Source organism: Oncorhynchus kisutch, linkage group LG5 (assembly GCF_002021735.2).
Source record: "Oncorhynchus kisutch isolate 150728-3 linkage group LG5, Okis_V2, whole genome shotgun sequence".
Classification (NCBI taxonomy): Eukaryota; Metazoa; Chordata; class Actinopteri; order Salmoniformes; family Salmonidae; genus Oncorhynchus; species Oncorhynchus kisutch.
The window spans coordinates 76,995,010-77,013,943 of NC_034178.2; the positions used below are offsets into that span (position 1 = coordinate 76,995,010).

The following is an 18,934-nucleotide window of genomic DNA, read 5'->3' on the forward strand; positions in this document are numbered from 1 at the left end:
GCAGGCAGAGAGAGAGAGAAAGGGAGAGGCAGGCAGAGAGAGAGAGAAAGGGAGAGGCAGGCGGCGAGAGAGAGAAAGGGAGAGGCAGGCGGCGAGAGAGAGAAAGGGAGAGGCAGGCGGCGAGAGAGAGAAAGGGAGAGGCAGGCGGCGAGAGAGAGAAAGGGAGAGGCAGGCAGCGAGAGAGAAAGGGAGAGGCAGGCAGCGAGAGAAAGGGAGAGGCAGGCAGAGAGAGAGAGAAAGGGAGAGGCAGGCAGAGAGAGAGAGAAAGGGAGAGGCAGGCAGAGAGCGAGAGAAAGGGAGAGGCAGGCAGAGAGCGAGAGAAAGGGAGAGGCAGGCAGAGAGAGAGAGAAAGGGAGAGGCAGGCAGGCAGAGAGAGAAAGGGAGAGGCAGGCAGAGAGAGAGAGAGGGAGATGCAGGCAGAGAGAGAGAGAAAGGGAGAGGCAGGCAGAGAGAGAGAAAGGGAGAGGCAGGCAGAGAGAGAAAGGGAGAGGCAGGCAGAGAGAGAAAGGGAGAGGCAGGCAGAGAGAGAGAGAAAGGGAGAGGCAGGCAGAGAGAGAGAGAAAGGGAGAGGCAGGCAGAGAGAGAAAGGGAGAGAAAGGGAGAGGCAGGCAGAGAGAGAGACAAAGGGAGAGGCAGGCAGAGAGAGAGAGAGAGAGAGAGAAAGGGAGAGAGAGAGAGAAAGGGAGAGAGAAAGGGAGATGCAGGCAGAGAAAGAGAGAAAGGGAGAGGCAGGCAAAGAGAGCGAGAGAGAGAGAAAGGGAGAGGCAGGCAGAGAGAGAGAGAGAGAGAGAGAGAAAGGGAGAGGCAGGCAGAGAGAGAGAAAGGACTACACATAAACTACACCGAAACTACACATAAACTTTGCCTAAACTACACCTGAACTATACCTTAACTGCACCTGAACTACACCTAAACAACACCTAAACTACACCTAAACTACACCCAAACTATACCCAAACTACACCTAAACTATACCTAAACTACACCTTCACTTCACTATACCAAAACTACAACTACTCCTACACTACACCTGAACTGCACCTGAACTGCACCTAAACTATATCAAAACCACACCTAAACTAAATCAAAACCACACCTAAACTATATTAAAACCACACCTAAACTAAATCAAAACTACACCTAAACTATATCAAAACTGCACCTAAACTACACCTAAACTGCACCTAAACTACACTGCTCAAAAAACAAAGGGAACACTTAAACAACACAATGTAACTCCATGTCAATCACACTTCTGTGAAATCAAACTGTCCACTTAGGAAGCAACACTGATTGACAATACATTTCACATGCTGTTGTGCAAATGGAATAGACAACAGGTGGAAATTATAGGCAATTAGCAAGACACCCCCAATAAAGGAGTGGTTCTGCAGGTGGTGACCACAGACCACTTCTCAGTTCCTATGCTTCCTGGCTGATGTTTTGGTCACTTTTGAATGCTGGCGGTGATTTCACTCTAGTGGTATTTTGAGTGTGACTCCAAATCCAGACCTCCATGCGTTGATAAATTTGATTTCCATTGATAATTTTTGTGTGATTTTGTTGTCAGCACATTCAACTATGTAAAGAGAAAAGTATTTAATAAGAATATTTAATTCATTCAGATCTGGGATGTGATATTTTAGTGTTCCCTTTATTTTTTGAGCAGTGTTTATCAAAACTAAACCAAAACTATATCGAAACTACACATAAACTGCACCTGCATCTGATGCTAAATGGGATGGCCGGCAACGTTCTCTAGCGGGTTCTGATAGGCTGAAAGGCCAGGCGGTTCTTGTGTTAAAGTAATGTCCTGTTGTGTTCAGTGTGTGAGTGTTTTACAGTAATGTCCTGGTGTGTTCAGTGTGTGAGTGTTTTACAGTAATGTCCTGGTGTGTTCAGTGTGTGAGGGTTTTACAGTAATGTCCTGGTGTGTTCAGTGTGTGGGGGTTTTACAGTAATGTCCTGGTGTGTTCAGTGTGTGAGGGTTTTACAGTAATGTCCTGGTGTGTTCAGTGTGTGAGGGTTTTACAGTAATGTCCTGGTGTGTTCAGTGTGTGAGGGTTTTACAGTAATGTCCTGGTGTGTTTAGTGTGTGAGGGTTTTACAGTAATGTCCTGGTGTGTTCAGTGTGTGAGGGTTTTACAGTAATGTCCTGGTGTGTTCAGTGTGTGAGGGTTTTACAGTAATGTCCTGGTGTGTTCAGTGTGTGAGGGTTTTACAGTAATGTCCTGGTGTGTTCAGTGTGTGAGGGTTTTACAGTAATGTCCTGGTGTGTTCAGTGTGTGAGGGTTTTACAGTAATGTCCTGGTGTGTTCAGTGTGTGAGGGTTTTACAGTAATGTCCTGGTGTGTTCAGTGTGTGAGGGTTTTACAGTAATGTCCTGGTGTGTTCAGTGTGTGAGGGTTTTACAGTAATGTCCTAGTGTGTGAGGGTATTACAGTAATGTCCTGGTGTGTTCAGTGTGTGAGGGTTTTACAGTAATGTCCTGGTGTGTTCAGTGTGTGAGGGTTTTACAGTAATGTCCTGGTGTGTTCAGTGTGTGAGGGTTTTACAGTAATGTCCTTGTGTGTTCAGTGTGTGAGGGTTTTACAGTAATGTCCTGGTGTGTTCAGTGTGTGAGGGTTTTACAGTAATGTCCTGGTGTGTTCAGTGTGTGAGGGTTTTACAGTAATGTCCTGGTGTGTTCAGTGTGTGAGGGTTTTACAGTAATGTCCTGGTGTGTTCAGTGTGTGAGGGTTTTACAGTAATGTCCTTGTGTGTTCAGTGTGTGAGTGTTTTACAGTAATGTCCTGGTGTGTTCAGTGTGTGAGGGTTTTACAGTAATGTCCTGGTGTGTTCAGTGTGTGAGGGTTTTACAGTAATGTCCTTGTGTGTTCAGTGTGTGAGGGTTTTACAGTAATGTCCTGGTGTGTTCAGTGTGTGAGTGTTTTACAGTAATGTCCTGGTGTGTTCAGTGTGTGAGGGTTTTGCAGTGATGTCCTGGTGTGTTCAGTGTGTGAAGGTTTTACAGTAATGTCCTGGTGTGTTCAGTGTGTGTACAATACCACTTTATTGTATTCCTCAGAAGGCTGACTCGTCAGATGAGGAGTCGCTCCACATCGACACAGAGGTCAAGCCGGAGGTGAAAGGTCGTAACTCGAAGGTGAAAAAGAAGACGGGCATCCTGGACCTTCTCCAGGCCAGCAAGGCAGTGGGCGTCGACTACAATGCCAACAGGTACAGCATAGAACCAGCACACACACCTGCATAGGACCAGCACACACACCTGCATAGGACCAGAACACACACCTGCATAGGACCAGAACACACACCTGCATAGGACCAGCACACACACCTGCATAGGACCAGAACACACACCTGCATAGGACCAGAACACACACCTGCATAGGACCAGCACACACACCTGCATAGGACCAGCACACACACCTGCATAGGACCAGAACACACACCTGCATAGGACCAGCACACACACCTGCATAGGGAGGCACACACACCTGCATAGGACCAGCACACACACCTGCATAGGACCAGAACACACACCTGCATAGGACCAGCACACACACCTGCATAGGGAGGCACACACACCTGTATAGGACCAGCACACACACCTGCATAGGACCAGCACACACACCTGTATAGGACCAGCACACACACCTGCATAGGACCAGCACACACACCTGCATAGGACCAGCACACACACCTGCATAGGACCAGCACACACACCTGTATAGGACCAGAGCACACACCTACATAGGACCAGAACACACACCTGCATAGGACCAGAACACACACCTGCATAGGACCAGCACACACACATGCATAGGGAGGCACACACACCTGCATAGGACCAGCACACACACCTGCATAGGACCAGCACACACACCTGCATAGGACCAGAACACACACCTGCATAGGGAGGCACTCACACCTGCATATGGAGGCACTCACACCTGCATATGGAGGCACACACACCTGCATAGGACCGGCACACACCTGCATAGGACCAGCACACACACCTGCATAGGACCAGCACACACACCTGCATAGGACCAGCACACACACCTGCATAGGACCAGCACACACACCTGCATAGGACCAGCACACACACCTGTATAGGACCAGCACACACACCTGCATAGGGAGGCACACACACCTGCATAGGGAGGCACACACACCTGCATAGGACCAGCACACACACCTGCATAGGACCAGCACACACACCTGCATAGGACCAGCACACACACCTGCATAGGACCAGCACATACACCTGCATAGGGAGGCACTCACACCTGCATATGGAGGCACTCACACCTGCATATGGAGGCACACACACCTGCATAGGGAGGCACACACACCTGCATAGGACCAGCACACACACCTGCATAGGGAGGCACACACACCTGCATAGGACCAGCACACACACCTGCATAGGACCAGCACACACACCTGCATAGGACCAGCACACACACCTGCATAGGACCAGCACACACACCTGCATAGGGAGGCACACACACCTGCATAGGACCAGCACACACATCTGCATAGGACCAGCACACACACCTGCATAGGACCAGCACACACACCTGCATAGGGAGGCACTCACACCTGCATATGGAGGCACACACACCTGCATAGGACCGGCACACACACCTGCATAGGACCGGCACACACCTGCATAGGACCAGCACACACACCTGCATAGGACCAGCACACACACCTGCATAGGACCAGCACACACACCTGCATAGGACCAGCACACACACCTGCATAGGACCAGCACACACACCTGCATAGGACCAGCACACACACCTGCATAGGACCAGCACACACACCTGCATAGGACCAGCACACACACCTGCATAGGACCAGCACACACACCTGTATAGGACCAGAGCACACACCTACATAGGACCAGAACACACACCTGCATAGGACCAGAACACACACCTGCATAGGGAGGCACACACACCTGTATAGGACCAGCACACACACCTGCATAGGACCAGCACACACACCTGCATAGGGAGGCACACACACCTGTATAGGACCAGCACACACACCTGCATAGGACCAGCACACACACCTGTATAGGACCAGCACACACACCTGCATAGGACCAGCACACACACCTGCATAGGGCCAGCACACACACCTGCATAGGACCAGCACACACACCTGTATAGGACCAGAGCACACACCTACATAGGACCAGAACACACACCTGCATAGGACCAGAACACACACCTGCATAGGACCAGCACACACACCTGTATAGGACCAGAGCACACACCTACATAGGACCAGAACACACACCTGCATAGGACCAGAACACACACCTGCATAGGACCAGCACACACACCTTTCATAGGACCAGCACACACACATGCATAGGGAGGCACACACACCTGTATAGGACCAGCACACACACCTGCATAGGGAGGCACACACACCTGCATAGGACCAGCACACACACCTGCATAGGACCAGCACACACACCTGCATAGGACCAGTACACACACCTGCATAGGACCAGCACACACACCTGCATAGGACCAGCACACACACCTGCATAGGACCAGCACACACACCTGCATAGGACCAGCACACACACCTGCATAGGGAGGCACACACACCTGCATATGGAGGCACACACACCTGCATAGGACCGGCACACACACCTGCATAGGACCGGCACACACACCTGCATAGGACCAGCACACACCTGCATAGGACCAGCACACACACCTGCATAGGACCAGCACACACACCTGCATAGGACCAGCACACACACCTGCATAGGACCAGCACACACACCTGCATAGGACCAGAACACACACCTGCATAGGACCAGCACACACACCTGCATAGGACCAGCACACACTCCTGCATAGGACCAGCACACACACTTGCATAGGACCAGCACACACACCTGCATAGGACCAGCACACACACCTGCATAGGGAGGCAAACACACCTGCATAGGACCAGCACACACACCTGCATAGGACCAGCACACACACCTGTATAGGACCAGCACACCCACCTGCATAGGACCAGCACACACACCTGCATAGGGAGGCACACACACCTGCATAGGGAGGCACACACACCTGCATAGGACCAGCACACACACCTGCATAGGGAGGCACACACACCTGCATAGGACCAGCACACACACCTGCATAGGACCAGCACACACACCTGCATAGGGAGGCACACACACCTGCATAGGACCCAGCACACACACCTGCATAGGGAGGCACACACACCTGCATAGGACCAGAACACACACCTGCATAGGACCAGAACACACACCTGCATAGGACCAGAACACACACCTGCATAGGACCAGCACACACACCTGCATAGGACCAGCACACACACCTGCATAGGACCAGCACACACACCTGCATAGGACCAGCACACACACCTGCATAGGACCAGCACACACACCTGCATAGGACCCAGCACACACACCTGCATAGGGAGGCACACACTCCTGCATAGGACCAGCACACACACCTGCATAGGACCAGCACACACACCTGCATAGGACCAGCACACACACCTGCATAGGACCAGCACACACACCTGCATAGGGAGGCACACACACCTGCATAGGGAGGCACACACACCTGCATAGGACCCAGCACACACACCTGCATAGGGAGGCACACACACCTGCATAGGACCAGCACACACACCTGCATAGGACCAGCACACACACCTGCATAGGACCAGCACACACACCTGCATAGGGAGGCACACACACCTGCATAGGACCCAGCACACACACCTGCATAGGGAGGCACACACACCTGCATAGGACCAGCACACACACCTGCATAGGACCAGCACACACACCTGCATAGGACCAGCACACACACCTGCATAGGGAGGCACACACACCTGCATAGGACCCAGCACACACACCTGCATAGGGAGGCACACACACCTGCATAGGACCAGCACACACACCTGCATAGGACCAGCACACACACCTGCATAGGACCAGCACACACACCTGCATAGGGAGGCACACACACCTGCATAGGACCCAGCACACACACCTGCATAGGACCAGAACACACACCTGCATAGGGAGGCACACACACCTGCATAGGACCAGCACACACACCTGCATAGGACCAGCACACACACCTGCATAGGACCAGCACACACACCTGCATAGGACCAGCACACACACCTGCATATGGAGGCACACACACCTGCATAGGACCAGCACACACACCTGCATAGGACCAGCACACACACCTGCATAGGACCAGCACACACACCTGCATATGGAGGCACACACACCTGCATAGGGAGGCACACACACCTGCATAGGACCCAGCACACACACCTGCATAGGACCAGAACACACACCTGCATAGGGAGGCACACACACCTGCATAGGACCAGCACACACACCTGCATAGGACCAGCACACACACCTGCATAGGACCAGCACACACACCTGCATAGGACCAGCACACACACCTGCATAGGACCAGCACACACACCTGCATAGGGAGGCACACACACCTGCATAGGGAGGCACACACACCTGCATAGGACCAGCACACACACCTGCATAGGGAGGCACACACACCTGCATAGGGAGGCACACACACCTGCATAGGGAGGCACACACATCTGCATAGGGAGGCACACACCTGCATAGGACCAGCACACACACCTGCATAGGGAGGCACACACACCTGCATAGGGAGGCACACACACCTGCATAGGGAGGCACACACACCTGCACAGGGAGGCACACACACCTGCATAGGACCAGCACACACCTGCATAGGGAGGCACACACACCTGCATAGGGAGGCACACACACCTGCATAGGGAGGCACACACACCTGCACAGGGAGGCACACACCTGCATAGGACCAGCACACACCTGCATAGGACCAGCACACACACCTGCATAGGGAGGCACATGCATTTATATGTTAATGTCCCTCCTAATTAATATGTTAATGTCCCTCCTAATTAGTGTTAATGTCCCTCCTAATTAATATGTTAATGTCCCTCCTAATTAGTGTTAATGTCCCTCCTAATTAATATGTTAATGTCCCTCCTAATTAATTTGTTAATGTCCCTCCTAATTAATTTGTTAATGTCCCTCCTAATTAATTTGTTAATGTCCATCCTAATTAATGTGTTAATGTTCCTCCTAATTAATGTGTTAATGTCCCTCCTAATTAATATGTTAATGTGGCCTTACATTCTCCTGCCTTACAGATGGCCTTACATTCTCCTGCCTTACAGATGGCCTTACATTCTCCTGCCTTACAGATGGCCTTACATTCTCCTGCCTTACAGATGGCCTTACATTCTCCGGCAAAATGTCTTGATAAACATGGGAATTCATTTTTCCGTCAATGATAGCAAGCTGTCCAGGCCCTGAGGCAGCAAAGCAGCCCCAAACCATGATGCTCCCTCCACCAGACTTTACAGTTGGGATGAGGTGTTGATGTTGATGTTGCTGTGCCTTTTATTTCTCCACACATAGTGTGTGTTCCTCCCAAACAACTCAACTGTAGTTTCATCTGTCCACAGAATATTTTGCCAGTTGTGCTGTGGAACATCCAGGTGCTCTTTTGTGAAATTCAGATGTGCAGCAATGTTTTTTTGGACAGCAGTGGCTTCTTCCGTGGTGTCCTCCATGAACACCATTCTTGTTTCTAGGATTCTTCTTAAACTCATCTTTGCAGGACAGCCACTCCTAGGGAGAGTAGCAACAGTGCTGAACTTTCTCCATTTATAGACCATTTGTCTTACCGTGGACTGATGAACATCAAGGCTTTAAGAGATATTTTGTAACCTTTTCCAGCTTTATGCAAGTCAACAATTCTTAATCTTAGGTCTTCTGAGATCTCTTCTGTTCGAGGCATGGTTCACATCAGGCAATGCTTCATGTGAATAGTAAACTCACAACTCGGAGAGTGTTTTTTATATTGCAGGGCAGCTCTAACCAACATCTCCAAATTAGTTTTCACCTTTATTTATTACATTTTTTATCTCACCTTTATTTAACCAGGTAGACCAGATCACCTTTATTTAACCAGGTAGACCAGATCACCTTTATTTAACCAGGTAGACCAGATCACCTTTATTTAACCAGGTAGACCAGATCACCTTTATTTAACCAGGTAGACCAGATCACCTTTATTTAACCAGGTAGACCAGATCACCTTTATTTAACCAGGTAGACCAGATCACCTTTATTTAACCAGGTAGACCAGATCACCTTTATTTAACCAGGTAGACCAGATCACCTTTATTTAACCAGGTAGACCAGATCACCTTTATTTAACCAGGTAGACCAGATCACCTTTATTTAACCAGGTAGACCAGATCACCTTTATTTAACCAGGTAGGCCAGATCACCTTTATTTAACCAGGTAGACCAGATCACCTTTATTTAACCAGGTAGACCAGATCACCTTTATTTAACCAGGTAGGCCAGATCACCTTTATTTAACCAGGTCGGCCAGTTGAGAACACCTTTATTTAACCAGGGAGGCTAGTTGAGAACACCTTTATTTAACCAGGTAGGCTAGTTGAGAACACCTTTATTTAACCAGGTCGGCCAGTTGAGAACAAGTTCTCATTTACAACTGCGACCTGGCCAAGATAAAGCAAAGCAGTGCGACACAAACAACAACACAAAGTAACACATGGAATAAACAAACATACAGTCAATAACACAATAGAGAAATCTATATACAGTGTGTGCAAATGGAGTCAGATTAGGGAGGTAAGGCAATAAATGGGCCATAGTGGCAAAATAATTACAATTTAGCATTAACACTGGAGTGATAGATGTGCAGAAGATGATATGCAAGTACAGATACTGGGGTGCAAAGGAGCAAAAAAATGTATAACCGTATGATGAGGTAGTTGGGTGGGCTATTTACAGATGGGCTAGGTACAGCTGTAGCGATCAGTAAGCTGCTCTGACAGCTGATGCTTAAAGTTAGAGAGGTAGATATGTCTCCAACTTCAGTGATTTTTGCAATTCGTTCCAGTCATTGGCAGCAGAGAACTGGAAGGAAAGGCGGCCAAAGGAGGTGTTGGGTTTGGGGATGACCAGTGACATATACCTGCAGAAGCGCGTGCTACGGGTGGGTGTTGTTATGGTGACCAGTGAGCTGAGATAAGGTGGGGCTTTACCTAGCAGAGACTTATAGATGACCTGGAGCCAGTGGGTTTGGCGACGAGTATGAAGCGATGGCCAACCAACGAGAGTGTACAGGTCGCAGTGGTGGGTAGTATATGGGGCTTTGGTGACAAAACGGATGGCACTGTGATAGACTGCATCCAATTTATTGAGTAGGGTATTGGAGGCTATTTTGTAAATGACATCTCCGAAGTCAAGGATCGGTAAGATTGACAGTTTTACGAGGGTATGTTTGGCGGCATGAATGAAGGAGGCTTTGTTGCAAAATAGGAAGCCGATTCTTGATTTTATTTTGGATTGGTGATGTTTGACATGAGTCTGGAGGAGAGTTTAAAGTCTAACCAGACACCTAGGTATTTGTAGTTGTCCACATATTCTAAGTCAGAACTGTCCAGAGTAGTGATTCTAGTCGGGTGGGCGGGTGGGGACTGCTATCGGTTGAAGACCATCATTTAGATTTACTTGCATTTAAGAGCAGTTGGAGACCACGACAGGGAAGTTGTATGGCATTGAAGCTCATTTGAAGGTTTGTTAACACAGTGTCCATAGAAGGGCCAGAAGTATACAGAATGGTGTCGTCTGCGTAGAGGTGGATCAGAGACTCACCAGCAGCAAGAGCGACATCATTGATATATACAGAGAAAAGAGTCGGCACAGGAATTGAAACCTGTGCCACCCCCATAGAGACTGCCAAAGGTCCGGACAACAGGCCCTCCGATTTGACTCACTGAACTCTGTCTGAGAAGTAGTTGGTGAACCAGGCGAGGGAATCATTTTAGAAACCAAGGCCGTTGAGTCTGCCGATAAGAATGTGGTGATTAACAGAGTCGAAAGCCTTGGGCAGGTTAATGAAGACGGCTGCACAGTATTGTCTCTTATCGATGGCGGTTATGATATCGTTTAGTACCTTGAGCGAGGTTGAGGTGCACCTGTGACCAGCTCTGACACCAGATTACATAGCGGAGAAGGTACGGTGGGATTCTAAATGGTCGGTGATCTGTTTGTTAACTTGGCTTTTGAGGTCATTAGAAAGGCAGGGTAGGATAGATATAGGTCTGTAGCAGTTTGGGTCTAGAGGCAGGGTAGGATAGATATTGGTCTGTAGCAGTTTGGGACTAGAGGCAGGGTAGGATAGATATAGGTCTGTAGCAGTTTGGGTCTAGAGGCAGGGTAGGATAGATATTGGTCTGTAGCAGTTTGGGACTAGAGGCAGGGTAGGATAGATATAGGTCTGTAGCAGTTTGGGACTAGAGGCAGGGTAGGATAGATATTGGTCTGTAGCAGTTTGGGACTAGAGGCAGGGTAGGATAGATATAGGTCTGTAGCAGTTTGGGTCTAGAGGCAGGGTAGGATAGATATAGGTCTGTAGCAGGTTGGGTCTAGAGGCAGGGTAGGATAGATATAGGTCTGTAGCAGGTTGGGTCTAGAGGCAGGGCAGGATAGATATAGGTCTGTAGCAGGTTGGGTCTAGAGGCAGGGTAGGATAGATATAGGTCTGTAGCAGGTTGGGTCTAGAGGCAGGGTAGGATAGATATAGGTCTGTAGCAGGTTGGGTCTAGAGGCAGGGCAGGATAGATATAGGTCTGTAGCAGGTTGGGTCTAGAGGCAGGGTAGGATAGATATAGGTCTGTAGCAGGTTGTGTCTCCCCAATTTGAAGAGGTGAGAAATATGAAAATATCCCACAAAATGTCCCCTAAAATATTGGCTCTATTTATCATATGATTAACTCTGTTGATACTGTCGGTAATCAGGTCTATAACGTGATCCCAGTTCAACGTGAACCACATGACCTTATAAACACACATTAGTCAGACCTGGGTTTCAAATACTTTATCTGTGCCTGGCGTAAACCAATAGAAAAAATCCAACCCCTGACCATCTGGCACTCTAGGCAGACTCTCAAAGTATTTGAACAGAGGTCTGATAATAATATCGTCTCGCTCTCTCTCTCTCTTATCTCTCTCGCTCTCTCTGTCTCTTATCTCGCTCTCTCTCTCGCTCTCTCTGTCTCTCTTATCTCGCTCTCTCTTATCTCGCTCTCTCTTCTCTCTCTCTCTCTTCTCTCTCGATCTGTCTCTCTCTCCGGCGGGTACACCTTCCAGCAGTGTAATGTGTTATTGTGTTGTGTTATTTCTTATTGACGTACTTACAGTCAGCCACCTGCATCTCCCAGCACACAGGAGGCCATTCAGGGGATGTTGTCTATGGCCAACCTGTCCTCCGGGGCTACCGCGGAGGCTGCAGCCATCTCCTCTGACACCCCTGGAGGAGGAGGTGGTTCCTGGGGCAGGAACCATGCCAACACCACCACTGCTGGACGGAAGGGAGGAACACGAGGAGGAAAAGGAGGAGATGGGAACAGTAAGCGGCCAGCCAAACCCAAGAAAACAAAGAAGAACAGCAGCATCGAGTTTGATGACGACCAGGATCACATGGACGCCTGCTTCAAGGACTCAGACTATGGTAACTAGAGATACATGTTCCACTAGAGATATGATACATGTTCCACTAGAGATATGATACATGTTCCACTAGAGATATGATACATGTTCCACTAGAGATACATGTTCCACTAGAGATATGATACATGTTCCACTAGAGATACATGTTCCACTAGAGATATGATACATGTTCCACTAGAGATATGATACATGTTCCACTAGAGATATGATACATGTTCCACTAGAGATATGATACATGTTCCACTAGAGATATGATACATGTTCCATTAGAGATATGATACATGTTCCACTAGAGATACATGTTCCACTAGAGATATGATACATGTTCCACTAGAGATACATGTTCCACTAGAGATATGATACATGTTCCACTAGAGATACATGTTCCATTAGAGATATGAGACATGTTCCACTAGAGATATGATACATGTTCCACTAGAGATATGATGCATGTTCCACTAGAGATATGATACATGTTCCACTAGAGATATGATACATGTTCCACTAGAGATATGATACATGTTCCACTAGAGATACATGTTCCACTAGAGATATGATACATGTTCCACTAGAGATATGATACATGTTCCACTAGAGATATGATGCATGTTCCACTAGAGATATGATACATGTTCCACTAGAGATATGATACATGTTCCACTAGAGATACATGTTCCACTAGAGATATGAGACATGTTCCACTAGAGATATGATACATGTTCCACTAGAGATATGATACATGTTCCACTAGAGATACATGTTCCACTAGAGATATGATACATGTTCCACTAGAGATATGATGCATGTTCCACTAGAGATACATGTTCCATTAGAGATATGATACATGTTCCACTAGAGATATGATACATGTTCCACTAGAGATACATGTTCCACTAGAGATATGATACATGTTCCATTAGAGATACATGTTCCACTAGAGATATGATACATGTTCCACTAGAGATACATGTTCCACTAGAGATATGATACATGTTCCACTAGAGATACATGTTCCACTAGAGATATGATACATGTTCCACTAGAGATACATGTTCCACTAGAGATATGATACATGTTCCACTAGAGATACATGTTCCACTAGAGATATGATACATGTTCCACTAGAGATACATGTTCCACTAGAGATATGATACATGTTCCACTAGAGATACATGTTCCATTAGAGATATGAGACATGTTCCACTAGAGATATGATACATGTTCCACTAGAGATATGATGCATGTTCCATTAGAGATATGATACATGTTCCACTAGAGATATGATACATGTTCCACTAGAGATATGATACATGTTCCACTAGAGATACATGTTCCACTAGAGATATGATACATGTTCCACTAGAGATATGATACATGTTCCACTAGAGATATGATACATGTTCCATTAGAGATATGATACATGTTCCATTAGAGATATGATACATGTTCCACTAGAGATATGATACATGTTCCACTAGAGATATGATACATGTTCCACTAGAGATATGATACATGTTCCACTAGAGATATGATGCATGTTCCATTAGAGATATGATACATGTTCCACTAGAGATATGAGACATGTTCCACTAGAGATATGATACATGTTCCACTAGAGATATGATGCATGTTCCATTAGAGATATGATACATGTTCCACTAGAGATATGATACATGTTCCACTAGAGATATGATACATGTTCCACTAGAGATACATGTTCCACTAGAGATATGATACATGTTCCACTAGAGATATGATACATGTTCCACTAGAGATATGATACATGTTCCACTAGAGATATGATACATGTTCCACTAGAGATATGATACATGTTCCATTAGAGATACATGTTCCATTAGAGATACATGTTCCATTAGAGATACATGTTCCACTAGAGATATGATACATGTTCCACTAGAGATATGATACATGTTCCACTAGAGATACATGTTCCACTAGAGATATGATACATGTTCCACTAGAGATATGATACATGTTCCACTAGAGATATGATGCATGTTCCATTAGAGATATGATACATGTTCCACTAGAGATACATGTTCCACTAGAGATATGATACATGTTCCACTAGAGATACATGTTCCATTAGAGATATGAGACATGTTCCACTAGAGATATGAGACATGTTCCACTAGAGATATGAGACATGTTCCACTAGAGATATGATACATGTTCCACTAGAGATATGATACATGTTCCACTAGAGATATGATACATGTTCCACTAGAGATATGATACATGTTCCACTAGAGATATGATACATGTTCCATTAGAGATATGATACATGTTCCATTAGAGATATGATACATGTTCCACTAGAGATATGATACATGTTCCACTAGAGATATGATACATGTTCCACTAGAGATATGATACATGTTCCATTAGAGATACATGTTCCACTAGAGATATGATACATGTTCCACTAGAGATATGATACATGTTCCACTAGAGATATGATACATGTTCCACTAGAGATATGATACATGTTCCACTAGAGATATGATACATGTTCCACTAGAGATATGATACATGTTCCACTAGAGATATGATACATGTTCCATTAGAGATATGATACATGTTCCACTAGAGATACATGTTCCACTAGAGATATGATACATGTTCCACTAGAGATACATGTTCCACTAGAGATATGATACATGTTCCACTAGAGATATGATACATGTTCCACTAGAGATATGATACATGTTCCACTAGAGATATGATACATGTTCCATTAGAGATATGATACATGTTCCACTAGAGATATGATACATGTTCCACTAGAGATATGATACATGTTCCACTAGAGATATGATACATGTTCCACTAGAGATATGATACATGTTCCATTAGAGATATGATACATGTTCCACTAGAGATATGATACATGTTCCACTAGAGATATGATACATGTTCCACTAGAGATACATGTTCCACTAGAGATATGATACATGTTCCACTAGAGATATGATACATGTTCCACTAGAGATATGATACATGTTCCACTAGAGATATGATACATGTTCCATTAGAGATATGATACATGTTCCACTAGAGATACATGTTCCACTAGAGATATGATACATGTTCCACTAGAGATATGATACATGTTCCATTAGAGATATGATACATGTTCCTCTAGAGATATGATACATGTTCCACTAGAGATACATGTTCCACTAGAGATATGATACATGTTCCACTAGAGATACATGTTCCATTAGAGATACATGTTCCACTAGAGATATGATACATGTTCCACTAGAGATATGATACATGTTCCACTAGAGATATGATACATGTTCCACTAGAGATATGATACATGTTCCATTAGAGATATGATACATGTTCCACTAGAGATATGATACATGTTCCACTAGAGATATGATACATGTTCCACTAGAGATACATGTTCCACTAGAGATATGATACATGTTCCACTAGAGATATGATACATGTTCCACTAGAGATATGATACATGTTCCACTAGAGATATGATACATGTTCCATTAGAGATATGATACATGTTCCACTAGAGATACATGTTCCACTAGAGATATGATACATGTTCCACTAGAGATATGATACATGTTCCACTAGAGATATGATACATGTTCCATTAGAGATATGATACATGTTCCTCTAGAGATATGTTCATCTCATAAGCTGATGGCTGTCAGGCCTAGAGACAGAGTCTTTAGAGCAGTTCATTAATGTTATTTGCTGAGACAGTGGTTATACAGCCTGTGACTGAAGCTGTGTTTCTAGCTGAGACAGTGGTTATACAGCCTGTGACTGAAGCTGTGTTTCTAGCTGAGACAGTGGTTATACAGCCTGTGACTGAAGCTGTGTTTCTAGCTGAGACAGTGGTTATACAGCCTGTGACTGAAGCTGTGTTTCTAGCTGAGACAGTGGTTATACAGCCTGTGACTGAAGCTGTGTTTCTAGCTGAGACAGTGGTTATACAGCCTGTGACTGAAGCTGTGTTTCTAACGTTTCCTTTACTCTTCCCTCCACTCTGATCTGCTAGCAGGTGTCATTAAAACAGATTAAAACAGATTGACCTCTGTTGTATTAACATGTGGCTGCCTCAATCTAATTTAAGCCATGATATTTGAATTAAAACTAGATTACAGAGATATGTGTTTAGGTTTCTCTACCTCCTTTACAAAATCTCCGCCTTCAAGTTGTGTCTTCCAGACTGGGTTCCCTGTGAGGCCTGTCCAACAACCACACCACTGCCCCTTTCAGCCTTTTCATCTCCCATCATCATCATCACTTAAATCTGTTGTTTTAATTACTTTCAGAATCCCACAACTCTAATTAGTCATTAGTGGCACGAACATTCTCATTCTAGAACCCCCTGAATTCTATTACCACCAGTCCTAGTTCTAGCAAGGCAGCGTTCTGTCAGTTCTCACAGGCTTCCCCTTCGTCTGTAAACACCTAATTATTAGTCATTTCATGATCGAAAAGCAAAGTGTGTGCGCTTAACTGTGGTGGTGTTCAAAGAGCTGGGAGGGAGGGAGGGAACAGCTGCTTCACAGCTGTAGAGAGAGAGCAGACATCATCCAGCATGTCAGTGTTAATGCTGGGGAAACCAAATACTGCAGGAATGCGCATCATCATCATCATCACGTTAGTAATTAGATCAGTTGGCCTCTGCTATGTGACATCATTAGATAGAAACATGGCTCTTTTAGAAAATAGAGAGAAGAAGAGGATGAAAGAGGATGGAAGGAATTGAAGGACCAGTGGAAATCAAATTCACCGAATACAACAGGTGTAGTAGACCTTACAGTGAAATGCTGAATACAACAGGTGTAGTAGACCTTACAGTGAAATGCTGAATACAACAGGTGTAGTAGACCTCACAGTGAAATGCTGAATACAACAGGTGTAGTAGACCTTACAGTGAAATGTTGAATACAACAGGTGTAGTAGACCTTACAGTGAAATGTTGAATACAACAGGTGTAGTAGACCTCACAGTGAAATGCTGAATACAACAGGTGTAGTAGACCTTACAGTGAAATGCTGACTACAACAGGTGTAGTAGACCTTACAGTGAAATGATTACTTACAAACCAACAAAGCAGTTTTATGAAAATACCTAAATAAAAGTAAGAGATAAGAATAACAAATAATTGACGAGCAGCAGTAAATAACAATAGCGATATTATATACAGGGGTACCGGTACAGAGTCAATGTGGAGGCTATATACAGGGGGTACCGGTACAGAGTCAATGTGGAGGCTATATACAGGGGGTACCGGTACAGAGTCAATGTGGAGGCTATATACAGGGTGTACCGGTACAGAGTCAATGTGGAGGCTATATACAGGGGGTACCGGTACAGAGTCAATGTGGAGGCTATATACAGGGTGTACCGGTACAGAGTCAATGTGGAGGCTATATACAGGGGGTACTGGTACAGAGTCAATGTGGAGGCTATATACAGGGGTACCGGTACTGAGTCAATGTGGAGGCTATATACAGAGGGTACCGGTACAGAGTCAATGTGGAGGCTATATACAGGGGGTACCGGTACAGAGTCAATGTGGAGGCTATATACAGGGGGTACCGGTACAGAGTCAATGTGGAGACTATATACAGGGTGTTACGGTACAGAGTCAATGTGGAGGCTATATACAGGGGGTACTGGTACAGAGTCAATGTGGAGACTATATACAGGGTGTTACGGTACAGAGTCAATGTGGAGGCTATATACAGGGGATACCGGTACAGAGTCAATGTGGAGGCTATATACAGGGGGTACCGGTACAGAGTCAATGTGGAGGCTATATACAGGGGGTACTGGTACAGAGTCAATGTGGAGGCTATATACAGGGGGTACCGGTACAGAGTCAATGTGGAGACTATATACAGGGGTACCGGTACAGAGTCAATGTGGAGACTATATACAGGGGGTACCGGTACAGAGTCAATGTGGAGGCTATATACAGGGGGTACCGGTACAGAGTCAATGTGGAGGCTATATACAGGGGGTACTGGTACAGAGTCAATGTGGAGGCTATATACAGGGGGTACCGGTACAGAGTCAATGTGGAGACTATATACAGGGGGTACCGGTACAGAGTCAATGTGGAGACTACATACAGGGGGTACCGGTACAGAGTCAATGTGGAGGTTATATACAGGGGGTACCGGTACAGAGTCAATGTGGAGGCTATATACAGGGGGTACCGGTACAGAGTCAATGTGGAGGCTATATACAGGG

The 18,934-nt window shown here is 45.9% G+C and overlaps 1 protein-coding gene across 2 annotated transcripts in view; it reads left to right on the forward strand.

The window, feature by feature from the left end:
* The window catches only part of LOC109884472 (lysine-specific demethylase phf2), a 158,525-nt gene that overhangs the window by 116,355 nt on the left and 23,236 nt on the right, over window positions 1-18,934 (forward strand). Inside the window, exons 17-18 of one of the 2 annotated variants that reach the window (XM_031825871.1) lie at window positions 3,068-3,219; window positions 12,361-12,671. In XM_031825871.1, the coding sequence (XP_031681731.1) occupies window positions 3,068-3,219; window positions 12,361-12,671 (463 nt within the window). The remainder of the gene's footprint in view (window positions 1-3,067; window positions 3,220-12,360; window positions 12,672-18,934) is intronic. The other variant, XM_031825872.1, reaches the window with a different exon arrangement.